Source organism: Gymnodraco acuticeps, unplaced genomic scaffold (genome assembly GCF_902827175.1).
Source record: "Gymnodraco acuticeps unplaced genomic scaffold, fGymAcu1.1, whole genome shotgun sequence".
Classification (NCBI taxonomy): Eukaryota; Metazoa; Chordata; class Actinopteri; order Perciformes; family Bathydraconidae; genus Gymnodraco; species Gymnodraco acuticeps.
In genome coordinates, this window is record NW_022992079.1 from 371,646 (window position 1) to 396,023 (window position 24,378).

At 39.3% G+C, this 24,378-nt stretch overlaps 1 protein-coding gene and 1 long non-coding RNA gene across 2 annotated transcripts; one reads left to right on the forward strand and one right to left on the reverse strand.

The window, feature by feature from the left end:
* The first annotated feature begins 239 nt into the window (after window positions 1–239).
* hgh1 (HGH1 homolog (S. cerevisiae)) lies at window positions 240–14,122 on the forward strand. The gene is made up of 10 exons (XM_034202364.1): window positions 240–386; window positions 788–910; window positions 4,607–4,745; window positions 4,918–5,055; window positions 6,331–6,482; window positions 7,283–7,383; window positions 7,646–7,744; window positions 11,090–11,181; window positions 11,260–11,382; window positions 12,417–14,122. The coding sequence occupies exons 2-10, from the start codon at window positions 801–803 to the stop codon at window positions 12,633–12,635; spliced, it is 1,173 nt and encodes a 390-aa protein (XP_034058255.1). The 5' UTR covers window positions 240–386; window positions 788–800; the 3' UTR covers window positions 12,636–14,122.
* On the reverse strand, window positions 7,558–12,147 carry LOC117537213. The gene is made up of 2 exons (XR_004567691.1): window positions 10,983–12,147; window positions 7,558–7,722 (listed from the first exon to the last, which is right to left on the reverse strand). It is a non-coding gene; the product is annotated as an uncharacterized LOC117537213 (long non-coding RNA).
* Window positions 14,123–24,378: the final 10,256 nt, after the last annotated feature.

Below are 24,378 nucleotides of genomic sequence, written 5' to 3' on the forward strand. Positions count from 1 at the left end.
AAAACATTACCATGTAAGTTATTATATATAATAACTATACTATGTAATCCATGTAAAGTGTAATTGTTCCTTCTTTTGTGTCTTTCTTATTGTTTTTTTTATTTATGGGTTCTTTGTACATTATGAACACGTGGAAGAGCACCACCTGTAGTTACCTGTTTTCAACACGAGGGGGCAGCAGCGTCCTCGCAGTGCTGTTTAATCTACTGGAAAGGGAAACCGAGCATGATAACCCGGAAAAGGGAAACCGAGCAAGATAACCCGGAAAAGAATGTCTGTGGTGTCCACATGTATCACCACTGTAAACATTTGTAATGTTAGTTAAGTGATATAAATGAGTTTAAACTGCCATATCAACAGTCGATAAGTAATATAGCTGGTTAAAGGTAAGATCGTTTTATTTATTTTAAAAACGTCTTTATCTTTTTCAGCGTAGAAGAGAGCACACGACTTTATCAAAATGAAGAAACCTGTCTTTTTTTATTTGTTTGATTAAACAAGCTGCTGTAGGTAACATTGTATGTATCCAACAGGACTAACGAACCTCTATCCTGAGAGCCCGTTTGTATTGTTTTTGAGATATGAAATTACATATCTATACATGTTGGGCATATTAGCCCGACCCAGCAGTACTTTGACTTTGTTGTGTCAAGGATCAGAAGATCTAATGTTATAGATTTCTACACGGAGGACTTTGGTTTTAATAAGTGCTGTCATTAGTTGTGTAACTCTATGCTGCAGTGTTGTCCAAGCTGATGGCTGGTGTTGGTTTTGTGTCTTAAATCAGAAACCGTGTGAAGATGCTGAGTGATTTTGAGGCTGCAGAGCTGCTCTCCTTCCTCACCCCTGAAGCACGTCCCGATGTCAAAGGTCACACCACCTCCTACATCCTGGGACTCTCTGGAAACCGGTAGGAGGCTGATGATGATGATATCAATGATTGTTTTCTTTTTTAAATGCTCTTTATATTTTGAATATAATCTATTACACAGTCATTTCACAAATTACATATTTTTTTAAATGCATTTAATTCCATTTTACAGCCTAGCTCAAATGTTTTTATAATATTAGATTTGTATTATTTAAATTACTTTCTTTTTTAAATGGAACATTTTCTTATCGATTATATATCCAAAAATATAAAAAACAGTGGGCTGGTAATATGATATGACTCGCATTAAATTCTCACTTATTTATATTTGACAAACTCAGAAAAAGTCTTTATTGCACTTAGTCTAATTTATTTAAATTCAGAAAACAAAAATCTTCTTGGACTTGTAGGAGAAGCAAAATCTTTCCATAATATATATTCAATATATATATTTCTATCCATTCATCAATGGTGGGTGATTCTTATTTTGGCCACTTCATTGTAACACTAAATTATGGGGGGGGTGCGGAGAAAAAAAAAAAAAGTTTTATCAACATGTTTATTTATTGACTTTTCATTCCCGTATAATCATTTTGCGCAAAGCTGGCACTGTTTGTCAGAGCACTTCATCCTTCTGGGATTTCATGAAGAACAGCTCCAACTCCTGTGTGTATGGGAACGCCTCTGGTGCTGGTCCATTAACTGCCAGTGTTTCCCACAGATCTGAAATATACTTGGGGGGGGGTTGAGGTGACGTGCAGCAACATTAACATTAACCTTTCTGTTGGTCGCTTGTTAGCAGACCCTTCACGCGATGGCAGAGCGAACAGGTACAGGCAGGGTCCATAATGATAGCCCTATAGTTTAAATCTACTACCCACACATGAACATATGGAAATATGTTACTATTTAAAAAAATAAATGTGTTTATAAATGTATTTAGGAACCTATCCATGTGATTTTTAGTGGGGGTCGACCTCAAATCCTCTAGGGGGGTCCAGGGGCATGCCCCCCCGGTAAGATTTTATTTTTTATTTTGGAGTTAAATGCATCAATCTGGTGCATTTTGAGGGGAAAATAAAGAGACTAGATCTATGGAAACACCTATATTAAACAGAACTGTATACATTTCAATAATCATAAAATCATGGCCATAACCAACAACATCCCATTTCCAATATGAAAAAAACACTAAAACTTGTTTATTAATTTATTTTTGGTTCATTTATAGTTGTGAGTGTGTCTGTGCTCCTGAATCAGCCTCTCCTGTCTCCCTCCTCTCTCCCTGCTCCTCTTTGAGGCAGCAGCAAAGACTAGTTTTCTCTCAACAAGTTTTAAAAGTGTATCTTACCTTTTTTCACCTAGTTAACTTTTTATTTATTTATTCATGCATATTTTACTAATCACATTACATTTCATTTAGCCGACGCTTTTATCCAAAGCGACTTATAATGACCGATTACAGGGACATTCTCCCTGGAGTAACTAAGGGCTAAGTGCCTTACTCAAGGGCACACTAGTGGTGGTGTTCCTGGCGGGATTTGAACTCACAACCTTCCGATCTTCAGCCCACCTCACTATCCATTAGATCAATCACTACCCTCTCAAATGGAAATATGTGTTTACATAAATGGTGACCACACCGTTTGAGACCCACTGAGAACTTAGACTAAGTTAACTATCTAAACACTCAGAGAGTCCTTTACCTCACCTGAGCTGAGGTTATCCCGAGCTTGAATGACACACAGAGACCAATCAAGGGCTAAGATTAATGATCTGTATGACAGTGGCCATGTCGGCAGGCCACATCATGTGCACAGCCAGTCACCCTGTGTGAGGCAGGCCACAAGGGAGCGAGGGATCATTGTCCACAAGTTAATCGATCGCAGAAAGAAAAACAAATTATAAAAAAAAACGAAATGGGTCGCGAAATATACTTGGGCGGCCGTTAATATACCTGGGCGGCTCGCCCAAGTACAGTGGGGCAAAAAAAGTATTTAGTCAGCCACCAATTGTGCAAGTTCTCCCACTTAAAAAGATGAGAGGCCTGTAATTTTCATCCTAGGTACACTTCAACTATGAGAGACAGAATGGGGGGAAAGAATCCAGGAAATCACATTGTAGGATTTTTAATGAATTAATTGGTAAATTCCTCGGTAAAATAAGTATTTGGTCACCTACAAACAAACAAGATTTCTGGCTCTCACAGACCTGTAACTTCTTCTTTAAGAGCCTCCTCTGTCCTCCACTCGTTAACTGTATTAATGGCACCTGTTTGAACTCGTTATCAGTATAAAAGACACCTGTCCACAACCTCAAACAGTCACACTCCAAACTCCACTATGGCCAAGACCAAAGAGCTGTCAAAGGACACCAGAAACAAAATTGTAGACCTGCACCAGGCTGGGAAGACTGAATCTGCAATAGGTAAGCAGCTTGGTGTGAAGAAATCAACTGTGGGAGCAATTATTAGAAAATGGAAGACATACAAGACCACTGATAATCTCCCTCGATCTGGGGCTCCACGCAAGATCTCACCCCGTGGGGTCAAAATGATCACAAGAACGGTGAGCAAAAATCCCAGAACCACACGGGGGGACCTAGTCAATGACTTGCAGAGAGCTGGGACCAAAGTAACAAAGGCTACCATCAGTAACACACTACGCCGCCAGGGACTCAAATCTTGCAGTGCCAGACGTGTCCCCCTGCTTAAGCCAGTACATGTCCAGGCCCGTCTGAAGTTTGCTAGAGAGCATTTAGATGATCCAGAAGAGGATTGGGAGAATGTCATATGGTCAGATGAAACCAAAATAGAACTTTTTGGTAAAAACTCAACTAGACGTGTTTGGAGGAGAAAGAATGCTGAGTTGCATCCAAAGAACACCATACCTACTGTGAAACATGGGGGTGGAAACATCATGCTTTGGGGCTGTTTTTCTGCAAAGGGACCAGGACGACTGATCCGTGTAAAGGAAAGAATGAATGGGGCCATGTATCGTGAGATTTTGAGTGACAACCTCCTTCCATCAGCAAGGGCATTGAAGATGAAACGTGGCTGGGTCTTTTAGCATGACAATGATCCCAAACACACCGCCCGGGCAACGAAGGAGTGGCTTCGTAAGAAGCATTTCAAGGTCCTGGAGTGGCCTAGCCAGTCTCCAGATCTCAACCCCATAGAAAATCTTTGGAGGGAGTTGAAAGTCCGTGTTGCCCAGCGACAGCCCCAAAACATCACTGCTCTAGAGGAGATCTGCATGGAGGAATGGGCCAAAATACCAGCAACAGTGTGTGAAAACCTTGTGAAGACTTACAGAAAACGTTTGACCTATGTCATTACCAACAAAGGGTATATAACAAAGTATTGAGATGAACTTTTGTTATTGACCAAATACTTATTTTCCACCATCATTTGCAAATAAACTCTTTAAAAATCAGACAATGTGATTTTCTGGATTATTTTTTTCTTTCTCATTCTGTCTCTCATAGTTGAAGTGTACCTAGGATGAAAATTACAGGCCTCTCTCATCTTTTTAAGTGGGAGAACTTGCACAATTGGTGGCTGACTAAATACTTTTTTGCCCCACTGTATAGTCTATGTGTGGGAAACCCTGTAGTGTAATATAAAGAAAGTAGGATCACCCTGACTAAATATGACATGAAATACTTTATATTGCTGATTTCCTGCCAGCAGATAACGGATTACTCCATCTTTTCTTTTTTAATGTTTGTTTTCAGGGATGGCTGCCGCTTCCTCCGCACCAAACCGGACATCATTACTGCCCTGTTTGCTCTGACCTCTGACCCCTCCATTGCTATTGCGAAAGACTGTTACTTCACCCTGATCAACCTGTCTGCTGACGAGACTCTGCACCAGGTGATCAGCAGAGCCCGGTCTAAATTCACCTATTAGTGATGAACTATTCACAAGTAGCTCAACTGTTTGATAAAAGAAACAATGTGTGCAGGATATAACAATGCACATTTATTAACTGAGCTGTGAAATGTGCGGTCTTACAGGTGTGTGTTTCTGTTTGTGTCTCTCGCAGGTTTTGTTAACAGATATCAAAGTTCTTCAGGTGATGATGAAGAAGGTTCTGGATCCTGAGTTTGTGTTTTCAGATCAGATCTGCAGCATCCTGTCCAACCTGACCCGCCATCTGAAGACCTGCAAGATCATGTTCAAGGTTTGTTGATTCAACGTTTAAAATGTTCAAATCAGGGGAGCAATATTTTTTTAAATGCACATGTGTCAAAACATCAGTTAATGTGTCTATTGTTTTTATGGCTGGGTTTAAAACATCACAGCACTATGAACTGTGGGTAGTTAAATCAGGCAAAGTCTGCGTAAATGGGGATGTATGGAAAGTGTGCGTCAAGGGGTTTAAAATGTCCAAACAACACCCTCACATTTCACAGCTTTAAGGCCTCTTCGTCTGTTAGTGTGGACATTGTAAATGCACTTATCATATTGCAGTGGGATGTAGGGATGGGTACCGAGCCCCGGGGCTGAATTATTAAAGACTGTGGTACTGTTAAGCTCCGACGTTATCGGTCTTTTTATCGGTACTGGAGACATGTAAAAAATATATATTGCTACACAAACATTATATTGCAGTTTTAGTGTCGCCAACTCCGTTTCTAATACGCAAAAAGCTTCTATGATTATTTTTAGTATTGTCAATCTCTCGAGAGATCTCTCTTCTCCCGTCTGTGTGCGAGGGGGCGGGGCAGTTTACAGCTGCTACATTTAGCAACACACACACACAGAGGAGATGGCGGAGAGAACGCGCACCGAGGTGTGGTTAAACTTTACCCGTCTCGATGTGGACAATGCTCGTTACCAAAAGTGCAATAAGAGTTTAGCATGTAAGGACGGTAACACGAGCAATTTGTCGAAACATCTTGCAGAAGTGCACCACATTCAGACGGAGAAATGCACCGGGTTCCACCGTCTTTCTAGTAGCTCTGTAGCCCCCCCATCCACGAGTAACGTTTCCACGTCAGGTGTTATGTATGCTAGCAGCAACACACGGAGTTTACTACATTATACAAACATGGGTTAATGATGAGAGGTAACTGAGTTATTTATTTTGTTAAAGTTTCAGCTATTCTGTTCACAGTTCTGTCATCAGATTATTTAATACGATTTGTTAAAACACTGTTGTTTCTTTTGATGTGAAATATTATTTATTTAACTTAAATAAAAAGCAATGTTCGTTTTGTTCACAATTTGTTTAGTTAGTTTACCGATATCTATCGGATAGAACCGATAAGAGTACCGTTAAAAGACCGGATCAATAAGCTGTATCGATAAAAGTAGTAGTACCGTTAAAACCTTAACGATACCCATCTCTAGTGAGCTGTTCCCGTACAGGTCCACAGAGTCTCTCAGGTCATCAAATGAAGCGCTCCTGGTTGAGCCCTGCAGGGTGCTGACGGGTGTTTCCTCTCTGTCTCAGGTCTTGCAGGAGGATGTGGGTGTAGCGAAGCTGGTGGAGATCTTCTGCGCTGAAAGTTTCAACAAGAAGGCAAAGTTCCACCACCTGGGTCCTCTGCTGTCCAACCTGACGCAGCTGCCCGAGGCCCGGAGCTTCATGATGGACAAGGACCGGTGAGTGATCTCAGGACGAGCACTGAGGGTCTGACAGAGGAGGACCTGTGGCTGGGAATTTAGGCTTCGAAAAAATGTGTAGAAGAAACGGATGAGACCAAAATGTTTTGAAGCTTCAGCTGGTGTGAGCTTTGGTTTCTCATTTAAATTGTCATATACCACCATCAAAGCTTGCTATGCGATTGATATTTATTTTATCTGTATCAATGAGGATGTTACGACTTTTTATTTGCTTACTATGTGTTTACTATGTAAAATAAAAGCTGAGAAAAATAAACAAAAATGGGTCCAAGTGGTTGGGCCACATAAGGTCAATAGATCCAGAAAGCATTTGAGATTAAAGCTCTTTAAATCCTCAGTGAACATCCAATAGGAATGACTTCATGTGAAAACCTTTCAAAGGATTTAATGTAGTCCTCATCAAAAACTAATATATTTGTTCATAAATGCTTAACCAATAAATGCACTTCATATGTTTTTCTGCTACTAGTATACAGTTAAGGGATGTGTTAATGGACTACAAGACAGTAGTCTATTTTCTTCTGGAGTGAAATGTGTGTCAAACCCATGAGGTGAACCACATCTAAACATGTGCTTGAATGCATCATGTGTAAATAGACACAGTTCTGAAATATAATTTTCATTTGGTTGATGGGTCATACTGAACCAAAGAGCTTCATGACAGTCAAGTCGTTAATCCGCTAATATTCACAGTACATTTAATGAAATGTACCCATAATGACATCATTTGTCCTCACAGCTGCTGCAGCATGTCATAATTAGCTGTGTTTGTTTTGCAGGTGTGTGATCCAGAGGTTGTTTTCCTACACTCAGTACCAGGCATCAGTGGTGAGGAGGGGGGGGATTGTTGGGACCCTGCGCAACTGCTGCTTTGACCACGGTAAGACACAGAGAGACGCCATTAAGAATTACTGGCAGATCTGATAGCTACCTAATATAAAAAGTGAAATGCTTCTAAGAAAATATATCGGGAACACATGTAGGGAATATTCTTTACATTTGTCACAATTGTAACCTTGGATTCAAGAACGAAGTGATAATGATAAGACAAAGGTATTCAGGAACATTTTGGATTTATTTTTTAAACAGCTCTGTATTAAACATTGCTTTCTGTCATCTGGCCCTCTTCTTTATCTGTGCAGCCCATCATGAGTGGTTGCTAAGCGACGATGTGGACATCCTGCCCTTCCTGATGCTGCCGCTGGCCGGACCAGAGGAGCTGACGGAGAAAGAAAACGAAGGTGAGGCTCTCATTAGAAAACTGTTCTGGTCCATTTAGGTTACCATTTATGCGTAGAACAAGTCTGGTGATATTTATTTGATTCCTTTATGTCTACAAATCCCAACAACAAAAAACATGAATGAATCCAGTAAGTATTGTGTATGTATCTAAATCAGGGGTCTCCAACCTTTTTTAGGATGTGAGCTACTTTCAAAAAATAAAACAAGTCGTGAGCTACTTTTACGCCCTTTTTTTTGTTTTTTGCAGTGTATATATTTAGCACATTTTAACATTATGATATTCTTACCTTTAACCTTTGTGTGCTGTTTGGGTCTGTGGGACCCGTTTTCAGTGTTTACTAAAAGAAAATGTATGCAATTAATTATTTTAACCTGCTTTATTTGGGGGTGGACCTCACATCCTCTGGGGGATCCGGGGGCATGCACCCCGGGGAGGTTTATTTTTAAATGTTGAAGTTAAAAGCATCAATCTGGTGCACTTTGAGCACAACATGAATGTATGGATACAGCTCTCAACACTATGTTACCTAGTTAGCATTCTTTCTTTTTATTTCTGCATATTTTACTAATCACTCCCATTTTTAAACTGTTTTTTTTTTACTGTCCTATAGTACACATTGGAATGATTTCTTACTTTATTTTTTACAACTATATTAAATAGATAAAGGTAGGGATGCACTGAAAATTATCGGCCGAAAATGGTTAAAAAGGCCCTTTCGGCTTTTGGCCGAGAAAAAATATCACCGAATGTCAGAACAGGCTTATTTGGTAACCTAACGTGTTGTTGTGATGACGTAATAAAGACGCGGCGACCATGCTCGCGGCTGGCTCACAGCCACTTGGAGATACTTCACAATATCAGAGAAAGAGGCGCGGATTGCGATTTGCAAAACGTGTTCAGCTGACATTTCTCGAGGGGGTGTAACTGCAAAGACTTTCAGCACTTCGGGATTACTCCACCACTTGAAATCTAAACACCCGGACAAATATGCGGAGTATGATGAAATCACCAGCGCACACCGCTTTCCTGACCTGGCCAAGGTGGCACGCAAGTATTTGAGTGCTCCATGCACAAGCACTGACAGCGAGAGACTGTTCAGCGCTGCCTCTCATGTGCTTGATGAGAAGAGGAACAGACTTATGGCTGATAAAGCAGAGAATCTACTGTTCATTAAAAATAACCTCCCACTTTTCCTTAATAAGTAGACAAGGCTGGCTTATCATAGGCTTATCATAAGCTTATCTAGTTCTACATGTCTACTCTATACCCACTTTCCTGAACAATTTTCATTGTGAGTTATAATTCACCATCTCAGGTTATCATTAGGGGGAAATGACAGCAGCACAGTGTTCAATATATTATACTTTCGGTATCTAAATGATACAATGTTGTTTACATTGCTCATGAGGACAGACCACCTTATTTGCAGATTCTTGAAATTGTAATTTAATTTGTAATTGATTGTGGATTTTGTATCCAGTTTTCACTTTATGTATCTTTATACAATGTTTACTACTTTGTTTGAGGCCTTATTTACAGATTCTTGAAATTCAATTGTAATTTCATTTGTAAATACTATAGTTACATTCATGTGGATTTATCCAGTTAGCACATTTGTATGCATGCACTTATAGGTGCATTTGTTGTTGTTGAAGGCCTGGCTGTTACAGTCTTTATTTACACTATTTTGTTGTAGGCCTACTGGCCTAGATGTTTATGCAGTTTTAAAGCCCCTTGGCTTGGTTCTGAATGCACTTTGTTCTAGTTATCCTACAGAGAAAATAAATGTACTGTATGCATTCAAAAGTGCTGAATAAATGTTTTATGGACCCATAATAGTGATTATTATTTAAGTTAAGTTTTGCCATAATCATGTCTATTTCCATAATCAGGTAGCTGAACAACATTGGTAAAAAATGTATACATTATATATATATATTTATATTAATCATTTTCGGCATTCGGTTTTCGGCCAACTGTTTCCTGTTTTCGGTATCGGTTTCGGCCAAGAATTTCCCATTCGGTGCACCCATAGATAAAGGTGTGCTCTTTCTCTCTGTCTCGCTCGCTCACAGAGGCTGAGTGCTCCTCCGTGGCGATGACGGCTTGCGTTAAAAAAATAATAATAAACATATTTGTAAAGTGGGGGGACACAAACAGGATTTAGAAAAGTGCGGGGGACATGTCCCCCCTGTCCCCAGTGGAAATTACGCCATGCGTGTGCGTCAAGTGCAATAAATATATATGCAAGTTGCAACACACACAGTAAAACTCTGGCCCTCATGTGCTGTATAGGCTGGCACGACTAGGCTGTGTTCAGTGGGGCTGATGTGTTGAGTAGATTCTCCCAGAAGGAAAGGTCACACTCCTTATGAAGCGGTGAGGTGCCGCTCCACATTGCTTTTCTTCCCGACTACAACGCTGGTCCCGCAAATCAAGCAAGAACGTGATTGGTCGATATTCATTGTGGGGGGTGGGGGAGGAGGGGCGTTAGATATATAGAGTTGTAGTAAGTAGATAGAGTTCGCTATGATTGATGTTTCGTTTATGCATAGGGTAGATTCTTTTAATTACATTTCCTTTTTTTTTGTGTGTCATTTTTACATTTTGGATTTGCTTGGCGAGCTACTTATTGAGGGCTCGCGAGCTACCAGTAGCTCGCGAGCCCTCAATAAGTAGCTCGACGTGTTGACGTGTTGGAGACACCTGATCTAAATCCTGATATATCTTCTTCCTCTGTGCCAGAGAGCTCAATGTTGTCCAAATACAAAAAAAAACTCATGTTTACCACTGTTTTGTGCTGTCCTTACTTACTATTACTATTACACCAAAATGGGGATTAATCCGCCAGTGAAAATAGTCCCAGACAAACGCAGTATTTCAAGCTGTTAGAGTTACGCTTACTAAAGTTTACAAAGGGTTGATGGATGGACCCTAAAGTTGAAAACTCTTGTTTTACAACAGCAAGTTATCATGGCATAGAAAGTGAAAACAAAATACACAAAAAATATATACTGTACATATCAACATTACAAAAACGTATTTCTATAAAGTCTAGAATGCACAACATAAAATAAAAATTTGAATACACTTTAATATGCTACTACAGCTACAATGTTAACGTAGGATAACAATGATATCTACATTAGACAAGTGTGCAAAATTGTTGCATTTCTTAAACCACTGAGCCCTTTTTTTGAAAACTAAAAAGATATATATTTGTGAATGTCTATTACCATGTTGTGTGTTCAGTTTGCACCAATGGGCTCGGGGCTGAGTGGGCAGGCAGGTGAGACAGTTTGAGACGACTCACTGACTCTAACAGAGGTGTTGTGATGTTCAGGTCTGCCTGTGGACCTGCAGTACCTCCCCGAGGACAAGAAGAGAGAAGAAGACCCCGACATCAGGAAGATGCTGCTGGAGACTCTTCTACTGGTACAACACGACAAAGACAACAGCACATATAGACTCATGTTTTTATGTTTGGTTTTTCACTGTTCTTCTCTTTTACAGCTGACAGCGACCAAAGCGGGCCGGGACATATTCGAGAAGAAGAGCGTTTATCCTATCATGAGGGAGTTCCACAAATGGGAGACGGATGTCCACGTTACAGCGGCCTGTGAGAAACTTGTGGAGGTAGGAAAGAGTTAATCATCTTGTTTTTACGATCAAATACATTAACGAGAATACAAAATGCCATGTAACGAATAATCTCTTGAAATGTTTCTCTGTCCTTTATTTAGAAAAAGTTGGCACCCAAATTAGATTTTTTGTATCCCTCGATCCTCCCTTGCTTTCCCTTCTATGACAAGTGTAAATGCCTGCTATTAAAAGCTGTATTCAACAGCAGCGAGAACTTAATTTTTTAAATGACCGTAAAATTAAATCAACATTTCTCTAAATCAGTTTCCCCTCAAACTCATGAGTTAAAGAGGTATTCTTAAAAGTGGTGGATTACACTGCGTCACCTAGGTGTACCTCATTCTGAATTGGCTATTGTGTGTTTTTTGTAATCTCTTTTGAATAAGAGTCAAAATATAAATTTATCCTGGTGTAAATTACGTTTTTTTTAAAAATGTATTCTACTATTTCAACAATTAGACAGTTTATACATCCGAAAAACAAACACAATTAATAGAAGCTGGAGGACAGAAAGCATAGCTTATACAGAGATAGCCCTCCCGTTAATTAAGTTTGAGACAGTTAAAAAAAAATATATAATATATATTCTTTTTTAACTAAGTATATTTTGTATACTAACACACCACTACATATAATATAATACACACATTGTTAAATATCTATTGTTGTATTTTGAACAATGTGCACTTTTTTACTTTCCCTTTTTGTGTTTATACAACATGTTTATCTTATTTTATACTTTTATTGTGCATTCATATTTTAATTTGTTATTTTTATATAATATATTGTTATTCCATTTTATCCTTTGATTGCACATATATAAAATTGTATTTCTTATTTTGATATACATTTTGTTATTCTATTTTATTTGATCTTTTATTGCACATTATTATTTTATTTTGTTTATGTGAATATTTGTATCATAGAGGAGCAACTGTAACAAAGCCCTCTTTCCCCCCGGGATATTAAAGTGTTCTGGTTCTGTATGCCCGTGTCTCATGATCTCCCCTCTGTCTCCCTCCCTGCAGGTGCTGATAGGAGACGAGCCGGAGCCGGGGATGGAGAACCTGTTGGAGGTGGACATTCCTGAAGAGGTGGAGGAGAAACTGACGAAGGCAGACGCCAGAGAACAGGAGGAGCTGGAGAAGGAGCAGGAGAGGATGAAACAGGAGGAGGAAGAAGAGAAGAAAAAGAGGAGTGACACAGAGGGGTCGGAAAAAGAACAGGAGGCTGGACTGATACGATGAAGCTTTCAGACGTGGTTTCATCCACTGCATCTATTTAAGCAACGGCTTTGTGACATTCAGACAGTTAAATGTTTATTACAGCTTTATTCAGACATTACAGGACTCTGAGAGAGCCACTGTGATTCATCATCCGCTCCACAGAGGACTTATCACTGCTGCAGGGCTCAACTAGAGTTGAACATGTAAAGTAAGTAATGATATAAAAAAAGAAGAGTGTTGGATTTTAAAATAAATGTTTCTCTTGAAAGCCTTTAAATAATATTGTGAGCATGAGGGGTTAGAGCTGCAACTTACCTGACTTATCTATTAGTCGTTTGACAAAAAAAACGTACCGATGGTTTTTCAATCATTTTTCAAGCAAGAATTGCCATCTCAAATGTGGAGTTATCCTGTTTTTCTGTTGGGTTGTAGACTGACAACAGCTTGGGCTTTTAGAACCTAGGATGGGTGTTTTCCATGCTTTCTGACATTTATAGTCAAAAACTATTCATGTAGTAATACTGGTCAGAATAATAAAAAATAATAAAATCTGTTTTTAGTTGTAGCTCCATGAGGGACACACGCTCTGCTTCTCACAGTGAATCGGTTTCGTCATATATTAGTGATTTTAATCACTATTACAAATATTTACAAGGGCGGAAACATTTTCTACAGTTGGATGTGACATTAGGAAACTCTTTAAACATAAAAATCACTAATCTTCAATTTTGTTTAATAATCAGTTTTTATTATTATTAGCAGGAATAACGAATGATAACTGTATTACAATGGTTTCACTGAGCACAACAAGTGTTACATAAACACATGTGAATTGTTAACACTACGTAATGGGGGGGTCGGATTAATAAGTATGGAGATCTCCACTCTATGGATGGCTGTTTGATCCCTAACTTCTTTTATTTGTATTTTGTCTGTTGATCTCCAGATTAACAGCAACATGAGAATAACCTGCCGAAAGTGCCGATGCTCCATGGCGGAGGCTCCGGTAGAAATTGCCGGGATTTGCGTTTTTATCCCCTTAATGTCTGACCAATGGTTGAACAGCATTTCCGTGCACATGACTTGTGTTTAAAGTTTATAGTCCGTTTGAGTTTTGCCCGTGTGAACGCAAACCGAACCTTCTGAAAAATGAAACAAACTGTCGTCTGGTGCGCACCAGAAAACTGATTATTAGGTGTGAATGCACCCTAAATGACATTTGCACAAATGATATGACACATTTCCTCAAATAGAAATGTTTTACACATCTTAAAGCACATCTTTGGAAGCTCTGATACTAAAAGCCTCACTGATTTGTGGTCAGATGTTCACCAAACGTCAGGACAGTTGTTGCTCCTCTGAAGGATATTTAAAGTACAGGGATGACCAGCAGGGGGTGTCGGAGTCCTTTTTTCTACACTAACATTGATGATAAACCAGTTAACTGCTCCACTGCTCTCCTCAGTGCGGATGTTTATCTTTAACTTGAAAATAAACAGAGTGAAATGTCAGAATTATTAAAGCTCCTCACGATGTGACTCAATAGCAAGTCATAAAGTCCGAAGACGTTCACCTAGTAAGTGGAAGTCATGTTTTGTTTTGTAGTTTTATGTGTCAGAATCCTCATTCACATGATTTGAACAACACAAAGTGTGAGCAGGGAGAAGAGAGCAGTAAACTCTAACCCTTACACGAGTGAGACTAGATAAAACAAGGAACTAGAACTCAACTCTGTGCACGTCCTTTTTTCTCTGTACTTGTTAGGACCAGTTTGAGTTTAAACCATTTCAGACAGAAAACATTTTCTGAAAAGTAAAGTGGAGAAAGTGAGGAGACTTTTAAGAAAGTTATTAAAAGTGGACACACTGTGGAAAAGTGACAACATTTTTTAAGACCTTTTTTTGAAATGGAGGACATTTTGTCCAGTCCTCACTTCCTTCATATAGGTTTAGGTTCACTTTAGGGGCAAGAGAATAGGGTTACTGTATTAAAAATAAAGGTCCCCACATGTACGGAATTATAATTATTTTTGTTCCTTTAAGCATATTATCTTTAGTGCAGGTATAGAGGAACATTTAGCCGTTGCTTATATTCTTTCTTTCAGTATGGAATAGTGTGTGTTTGCATGCTGATCAGGTGTTTCTTTATCAGTGTCTCTGTGAGTTTTTCCACATCAACACAAGGTCAGATCCAGACTACTACAGGAAATTGACTCCTTCACTCTGAAACATATTACTTAGATCATACATGGAGACGTTTAGCTTTGGTATTTGAAACATTTTTGTTCCTTCTAGAGTTTGTGGTTATTAATAACCCTGAGTAGAACATTATTCTTCCTTTATCTGTGAAAAAAAAGAGAAACACCTCCAAACAGAACTGCGTATAGCTTTCTCAAAGCTTATAAGTACGTATTAGTGCTTTATCCATGTTAAATGTTGTCTTTGAGGAGTAATTCACTCTACATTCAGCCTCAGGATTAGCTGCTTTGCGTCATTCCTTATCAATAACTCCAACAAAGTCTATGCAAAAGCAACAGGTTATTTAGTGTTAGTAATGAGAATGCAGTTGGGCTGCTCCTGAAACATAGTGCATTTTTGTGTTCATTGGAGGGTGAAGACAGGAAGGAAAAGAAAGAAGACTTCTGTTGCACACGACGTCACTGAAGCAGCTATGGAACTGTGTGTGTCCCGACACAGCCAATCAGATGCTCAGGTTTCCTGTTTCACTTCCTCATGTGTATCCCCAATACACACACCCAGCCTTTTTCATTTCACTAATTTCCTCCTCGAATCGACGAGGCTCTCTGGAGGAGCTATTTATCGAGGATACACTGATGGCTCCTCCGCGGATGTATTTCCGGCAACAGTGATGTTTAAAAGAGTCGTGACGCACTGCCAGACATATCTCAGCCAATGACAGCTCTGCATGCATCCCCTGCCCTGGATATTATTTTATTAACTGCTTGAATCGCGACGCAATGTTTACAGTGAGAACAGCTGTGAGGTCCATGCAGAAACCATGGCAGAAACGCATCTCCTGTGGGCGGGACTAGGACACGAGGATAGGAGTCGAGGAGGGGAATTAGATACATGAGAAAGTGCCACAGTACGTGCCAGATATGTTCTACACACCAACGGCTGTTGTTATTCTGCCTTGACACACTTTCATTGCAGCCTTGAACATTTACCGTTCCTACACATGTATCTGAAAACATTGAACTAAAGATAAGCTTCCCATGCAAAAACATGTTAAGCTCATGAGTTATAATGCAAATGTCACCCTATTTTATCTACTATCATTAACTGCTTCATTCACTACTGACACTGCCGTGACTTCACACACGAATACAAGAGCAATGACTTCATGTTCAAACTACCTCACTTTAAATTCCTTAGGTGACATGTTGTCTTTATTTAGAAGTTACCAAAGATGTAATGATTTGTGGCCCAGTGTTTTGAAGGATATAATGTGTGCATTGTGTTTTTTTGTATTGAGTGGCTCGATTCTTATTTTGTGCTTATTTGTATATACATGTATATATTTAGTAGGCTATATAGTACTTAAGAATAAACTCAAGCAGTGATCGGAGAAGTACTCTGATCTTTTACTTGAATATACAGTCATATAATGTAGATAGGACTTTTACAAGTAAAAGCCCTGCATTTTAAATCTTATTTAATTAAAAACAAAAAAGTATTTGCATCAATTAAAATATTGCTAATCAAGCAGAACTGATAACACCACATCTCTCTCCTCTGGATTATTAAAGTGTCTTATCTTAAAATATAATAGATGCCAGAGTTGTTGGGAGAAAATGACTTGTCATTTGTGACATTTTGAGGCTAAACAACATAAAAAAGTATACATCCAACTAGACTTTGACTTAGACACCAATGACATGCCACTTGTCTAAAAAGAGAACAGCAGATCTTCTGTCTTCTTATCATTCTGATAAGACATCGTACACATTTCTTCTGAGTCCAACGTCTCTCGCCTGCTGTTCTCTCAACTCCGTCTGATCACACATAGCCAGTGGAATCTCTCTCTCTGTGTGTGTGTGTGTGTGTGTGTGTGTGTGTGTGTGTGTGTGTGTGTGTGTGTTTGTACTTTGAGGGGATTGTCAGACCAGTGAAACATTCACCACCCTGCTGAAAGGATATCACTCCTCTTTCACTTTGAATTGAGCTCCTCTTTGTGTGCGTGCATGTGTGTGTCAGTGGCAGTGGCGAGCCGTCAGGGCCCTCTAGGCCCTCTGTGAGGGCCTAAGATATTCTAAAAAAATATATTTGAAAACATTAAAAAAAACACTTTTTTTAAAATATTTTTTTTAATATTTTGTTGTTGTTACATTTTTCATTAGTTTTACCAAAATAACTTGATTTAATTGTATTTAAAATAATATTTCCAAAGAAATAAATCCTTCGAATCTGCCTGTTCAGTTTCTGTTGGAATGTGAAGGGTTACATGCCGTCTCTGCGAGTTATGTGAAGACGGGATAAAGGATAATAAATAAATAAAGGACTGGCTTACCTAAAGCCAGTTGAGTAGCACTTGAAATGTTTGGCTCTATGAAACCTGATGTACTTATATGATTCTGTTTTCTTCAAGGTTGTGTCTTCCTGGTCGAATGTACTTATTGTAAGTCGCTTTGGATAAAAGCGTCAGCCAAATGCAATGTAATGTAACGGGAGGGCTTGTTGGTCCCTCTCTACATTCACAGAGGGCCAGCTATAGTAACTCAACGATAATGTCAAATGACAGTACAATTGACCAATCATATCTTCCCTCTAAATGGGCGGGCTTTATTTTCGCGGACTTTATGACAAGTTCCGCCCGCTGTGAGGTCTATGCAAGTGGTGCAGTGACGCGTCCTAAAACACGGAAGTAAGCTGCGCTCGGATTCCCTCGACAGAAAACAGTGGGATTTCTCCATAGGGTTTTGGAAAATAGCTGGAAATAAGGTCTGTGGAAAACGAACCTGTTAGATAAATGCACGTTGTGTTCAGCCGGATAATATCCACATGTCTATCCTACTTTTACTATTTTTGAATCATAAATCTAATCGATAGATTTATGATTAGCATAAGTTCGTTCATGATGGCTCACTTCAGTGATAGTGATGACATCAGTGATAGTGATGACATCGTTGCGAAATTATTAACAGAGTCATTTTCAAGATTGAGTTACAATGATAAACTGGAGTGGCATAGGATCAGCTGCATGACCCGCCATCAAGTGCTTCATCCAAAAGGACAGGAGGATGGACTTTGTGTTTCAGTGATTTGATCATCAAAGGTAGGCCTAAGTCATTTTCAATGTGGGCCGCCGTGCCGACTTAATTCATTTGTAATCGCTACTTGGCTGTGGGTGCCCTGTCATGATAAGTGTTTATATAAAAGGTGTTGTTTTGTGTGGTAGAGGGTCGCTGTCATTGATGCGTTTTGCACCCCGGACCACTGTTTTGATATTCCGCTGAAGTCTACGTTGAGACGTAGGGGGGGTCAGAGGGCCTAGGTATAAAAGTCACGGCTCGCCACTGGTCAGTGGAGCAGCAGATTACAAAATAGATATTGGTGCCTCTTTTACAAGTTGGATTCAAAACCTTTTGTAAATGTAGTGTAGCCAAACATGAAAGTGTAAACACAACGGACATACATTCAAAGTATTACAAGTTAAGGCATAGGCTAAGCTAATTAAAATAAAATAAACCTTAAAGTGCCAAAAGTAAAAGGGCTTATTTAGTTATTTTGAGCTAAATATATTATATAACTGGTACATCAATATTTATGCATTAATGTTTAAGCAACATTAATGCTGCAGCTGGTAAAAGTGAAGTTACCCTGCAGGGTAACTTATGCAGTAAAATTAATGTACCTAAAAAAATACTTACTTAGTTACCGTGGTTACAGTTGCTTAAGCTTTTTTTTTAACCTCAAAAACGTTTTAGTTGTTTTTGTAACTTGTTTTTGTAACTTTTAACATTTTAATTCCTTCAAAAGCACAATTTAATAAATACTTGTGAATATTTTTTTCACATTTTTAACAGTGGCAGTGGTGAAAGAACTCAGATATTTTACTTCTGTAAAAGTATTTGTACTACGCAGTTATAAGTAAAAGTTCAACACTTTACAAGTTCAAGTAAAAAAAGCATTATAATCTAAATATATGTTAAAAAGTAACAAAACGAATTATGCAGTGTCACATTTCAAAACAATATGTTATTATATTTATATTAATCACTTAATATTGCTCCTAGAAAAGTAATTTTGATTACTCCATATGCTGGGTAGCTTAAGTTTACTTAATTCTGTTGCTGTAGTATACTCTTTTATAGAGCAGTCTAACTCATCTTGAACATTTTATATTGAGTTTTCTTTGTTGTTAATGTCCATTGTACTGTATATATATATATATATATATATATATATATGTATATACTGTACTTGGTGTTTATTATTTTTATTTAATGAATTATGGTTATACTTTTACACATTTTAATTTGAATTATTTTAATGCCTGAACACATTGCTGCCGTAACAAAAATAATTTCCCAATTTGGGATGAAAAAAGTATCTATCCACCTATCTAAATACAATATGTAAAGTGACTAAAGCAATAGGAGTAAGTGGAAATATTTCCCTATTAATTAAGTAAAAGTATAAAGTAGCAAAAAGTATAAGGTAGCAAAAAAGGGAAATACTCAAGTAAAAAGCAGGTAGCCTTCCTCAAAATGTAACAATGCAGTAGCCTACTTTAGTAAATGTACTGAGTAACTTCCCAGCACTGTTTAGAAACCTTTTTGTTTTGTTTACATTGAATACTGCACTCAGTTGAATTTTAAAGGATGAAGCCTCGCAGAAACTTTATATGAAGATGCAGAGTTCAGAAATGGAGCCTCACTGCAGTTCTGTCTTGCTGTCAATCAAAGTGTTTTTCTGAGCTCTGATTGGCTGGCTTGTGTACTCAACAGAGGGGTCTCCGCCTCCGGTGCACACGGCTGTACTTTTCCACTCCAAACTGAGTTTCAGCATCCAACTCTATCCACTCCTCCTCCTTCACCTCATCTATTCATAACATACACCTCCCCCTACCCAATCACACACACACACACACACACACACACACACACACACACACACACACACAGAGGTAACAGAGGTTTATTCCTGAGTTTTTTGGTTGAATAAAACCACAACAACCACAGAGGTTACACTCTGACTAACCTTCTGGTAGGAAAAGTTGATGCAGCACTCCCTGTTTTAATGTTGTGTTAAAAAAATTATTATGTCATTTGACTTTAGCATCAATATTAATTGGTTTTCTGGAAATCTATCATGTCATGTGACCTTTGAGGGAAAAAGTGACATGCAAACCAACTCTTTTCACAGTAATGGCTCCTTTGAGTTAGGACATTTAAATGAATCTAAACTTTATTTCTACTGCTGCCCCATAACACATCTATTCAATGCATTACAGTCATCATTTATATTATTTTTTGTTTGCAATTAAAGAGGCCCTATTATGCCTGTTGTGTTTCCCATTTCCTTTTTTGTGTTATATAGGTTTTTGTGCATGTAAAGGGTCTGCAAAGGCCAAAATCCCAAAGTGCCCTCTAAAGGGTGTTTCTCTCCCACACACTGCCCCCCCCCTGCCTGAAACAGCTCCTTTGGACTCCTTTGTTTACTTCTGTAACATAATGACATCACTGTAACACTTGTGCTTCTATTGTGCTCCAACACATTGTACGTGATAGGCTAAGGGGCGAAAGCAACTCTAAGGCCCCGTCCACACGGAGACGATTTCAGTTGTATCAGCTAAAGTTCTTTATCGTATAGACCAGCGGTTTTCAAAGTGTGAGGCGCGCCTCCCCGGGGGGGCGCCAGAGAGCTTCAGGGGAGGTGCAGCGGGAGAACAAAATAAGCGCCCGGCATATGTACTACAGCGTCTCCAGCGGTTTCGAGCGGTTTCGTGTGGACGGACACGTTTCTTGAGCCGATTCCGTGTGGACGGAAGACTTTTTTGAAATCGACTTCGGTTCGAAATCCGTTTTGTCTCCGTTTAGTCTCCGTGTGGACTGGGCCTAAATGGTTGACCAATCACAACAAAGCAGTTTAGCTAACCAATCAGAGCAGACTGGGTGAAAAGAGGTGCTGCAGCACAGGCAGTATGAGAAAAAATAAAGAGCTTTTTGAACATTAAAGCATGTAAACATGTCACAGTATACAGTATACACAATATAACAATATGAACCTGAACATTTGCATTATACTGTATAGTCTCTTTAAGAAGTGAATTAATGACCACTTTGACAGGTTTACCTAGTACATACCGGACACTAAAATACATCACTAGGGAAACATCACGCACAATCAGCATGTTTTTCCAGGCATTTATAACACTTGTTTGATCCACATTGTAAATCAGCTTTATTTTGCTGATTAAATGATTAGCACTGATTAGTGATTGAGAACTTTGAGTCTTATGTCGAAATCTATTTCCTCATACTATTTAAATGGATTACCATGTCTCTGCCTGCCTCTGGAATTAGGTTAAAGGTCACATGTCATGCTTTTCCGGTTATTACCCGTCCCCTTGTGTGTTATGAAGGTTTTTATGCATGTAAACGGTGTGCGGAGTCAAAACCCTCAAAGTACACCATGTAGCGAGTAAAACTCTAACACAGAAAATACCTCCCCAAAACGCCTCGTTGGTGAAACGTCATCATCCATTTGATTCTTCCGGGGACATCTGATGCCGTTACGTTAAGCCCCCGCTGATTGGTCCAAATTGACCAATCCACGGACTTCCTCACACACTCAGTGCATGCAGCTCTGCTGATCTCTCCTCCCTGGCTGATAACAGACAGTTGGGATCGCGGCGAAATTCTCTCTGCAGACCCATTCTCACAGCGTTTATCAACCCTTTTCTTACTCAATATCAAGCCACACTTATTGTTTTTACTTCGACTGTGACTTTGTGTGTGGTCAGGGTGAGTTTGGCTGTGTTTGGCTGTGTATCGCTAAACAAGGAAATCACACCTCCAGGGAGCTTAGCGCGATTCACAACGTCCCGACTGGTCCCGACCAGAGCCCTAGAGAGATAAGAGTTACGACACTCTTTGATGTCGCCGCCAGCCGGTCACGTGGTTTATGTATGCCGGGATAGTTCAAAACGCACTTCCGTTGCAATGCTTCTCTATGGCAAAAACAGCACAAACATGGTCAAAATAGTCATAGATTAAACCAACGCTGTTATTTTTTAAAGATTGCTTTCATATTTACATGATGTGGTTACACTTTGTATGGATTGGCACTATTTATAAGTTTCGTTATTTAACGATATGTTGAGGGGAAAGTGTGGTATCACAAGCAGGCTATGTTGCTGTCACTGCCAGGGCAGTCACGCCCGTAGTATAGTTGCTAAAAGGATCATCCTTCATTCACTGCTGTAGAGTAGCCTATTCAGTAGGCTATTATTTGTTTAAGACTGAATAATACCTTTGAAGAACAATCATTAAACTAGTGTGTATATTACAATACAAAGGAATCTATCCTAGCATGCCATCAAGCATTAAAAAGTAGCGCTAGGCTAGTTGTACAGTACAGATGAGTTAACACGGAACAGTACCAAAAAAAACAAAGTACAGTCAACATGTCACATGAAATGTTAGTATATCCCAAAATTCAATGAAATATTAAATGAAATATTTATCACAAACGCCACCTCATTTCTACTAGTGCTAGCAGTTAAGTCATATCATACAGAAAAAGCCGACTAAGGATGGCTGACACGGTCAGGTTCAGCGGATAAAAACCAAAATAACAATAAAAACACATAATCAATCTAAATCCTGCTTGTTAGTTACCCAGCATCATTGATATATAAGCTGCTAGCGATTCATTACTGAAATCTTATCTTCAAAGCTGACGAAGTCGCGCTAGCTAACTAGCAGGCAATGCTAGCTAAATTGGTTGTAACAACCAAGATAAAATATAGATAATTACGCTGTGCATATACAAATGAAGACCAGTATACGCATCATAAAGGGCCTCTGATACAATATAGACAGTTGACAATTCAAAAGAGTTCGATATTTCAGCAACTTACCTCTGGAACTAATCGACGCGCCGTAATGTAAGTGAATGAGGTTCAACGCCCAAATGACAATATTTTGAACTATTTCGATGTCCATACCCCGGAAGTAGGCGCCGCCATTTTTTACAACGGAGGTCTATGGGAGTGTCGTAACTCTTATCTCTCTAGGGCTCTGGTCCCGACCAATCGGAGCACACTGGGCTCACAGGGAGGGGGGGGCAAGAGCTGCAACGAGCCGTTTAGTGGAGAGAGTAGGCTTGTTTGAGACGCGTTGCGGCTCGCCTCGAAAGTAGACGAGAGTAGCCGATCGCAGCCGGGGGAGGTCTCAAAAAGCTCGCCTGAAGTCGGACAGCTCGGAGTCGGCTTCGTCTTCTTCTTCTTCTTCTCTCGGTTTTTTGGCGGATTGCAAAGAACTTTAAGGTGCATACCGCCACCTCCGGAGTCGGCTTGACTCGGTTTGCATTTATAAAGCATGCACACATGTGTTTAATCGTTAATGTAAGATATGTACTAAGTAAATACATTTGTTCCTGCTCAAGATTAGATTCAACTTTATTGTTATTGCACATATTACAGGTACTGAGACAACGAAATGCAGTTTAGCTTCTAACCAGGTGCAACAAGCAGTAAAGTGAAAAGTAATGTACACAATCTACAGAATAAAATATAGAATGAATTGAATGATGAATAAACAGTGAGGGGTATGAATACACTAGATATACACAGCAGCCTGAGAGCAGTATGAACAGTGTGTATGAATATGCTAAGATATATAAAGTATGAAAACGGTAAGCAGTATAGTATAAAATATATAGATATTAATTTCATGATGATAAACATTGTGGAACAATGATGAAAAATGGGAATGGATGTGGCGACGTAAAACTGACACAAAACAACAACAAACTTTTGCCAGCCAATTTGAGAGTTTCATCAGCAGCACGTGGTAAAAACCACCAATGAGCGCTCAGCTCGAGATACCAGCGAGCCGTTTCCCATCAAGCATTTCGCTTCCGCAGCCCGTGGAGAGCAACTGCGCCAACTCGCCTCGCCTCGCTCTCAAGGCTGCGGGCGTCTTTGTCCCGCGAAATTTCAAAGTCTCATGTGGGCGGGCCTCCAGAGCAAGTCGGACAAAATGACTAACCATCATGCAACGCACTAGCAAGACGTTGATCGCAACTGCGCAGGTCTTGCTTGTCTCAAACAAGCCTACTGAATACACGTAGTTTACAGAGATGCTGTATGCGAAACAATGTGAGTTTGGAAAATTGCATAGTATAAATCTATTCTAGTAGACCTCAACAATGGAATTATGATCAGTGGAAATGGCCATGACATGGGACCTTTAAGGTAACTCAGAGCAGCGGTTCCCAACCTTTTTCAACTCAGGGCCCACTTAAGAATGACATTTTTTTTCGCGGCCCACATTCAACCATAAACAATACGGAGGCTAAATAAAATTCTGATTCTGTGACATGTTGTGAATCCAGTAGAATAGACCGCTGTCAAGGACTGTAATGGCCGTTGCTAAGGAGGATCGAGAAAGAGAAAGGAAAAGAGGTTGAAATATAAAAAAAATCTTAATAATGAAAATGTTTCCACACAAATCATAATGTTTTGCAAATTATTTGGCGGCAAATATTGAAATTACATTTACACCCTTTAATAT

What these genes read in the sequence shown, in the direction of transcription:
- hgh1 (XM_034202364.1), top strand. Translation starts at nt 801, where the DNA reads ATGCTGAGTGATTTTGAGGCTGCAGAGCTGCTCTCCTTCCTCACCCCT. An exon ending in CTGGGACTCTCTGGAAACCG is followed by an intron (nt 911 to 4,606) that starts GTAGGAGGCTGA and finishes GTTTGTTTTCAG; the next exon opens with GGATGGCTGCCGCTTCCTCC. An exon ending in CAACTGCTGCTTTGACCACG is followed by an intron (nt 7,384 to 7,645) that starts GTAAGACACAGA and finishes TTATCTGTGCAG; the next exon opens with CCCATCATGAGTGGTTGCTA.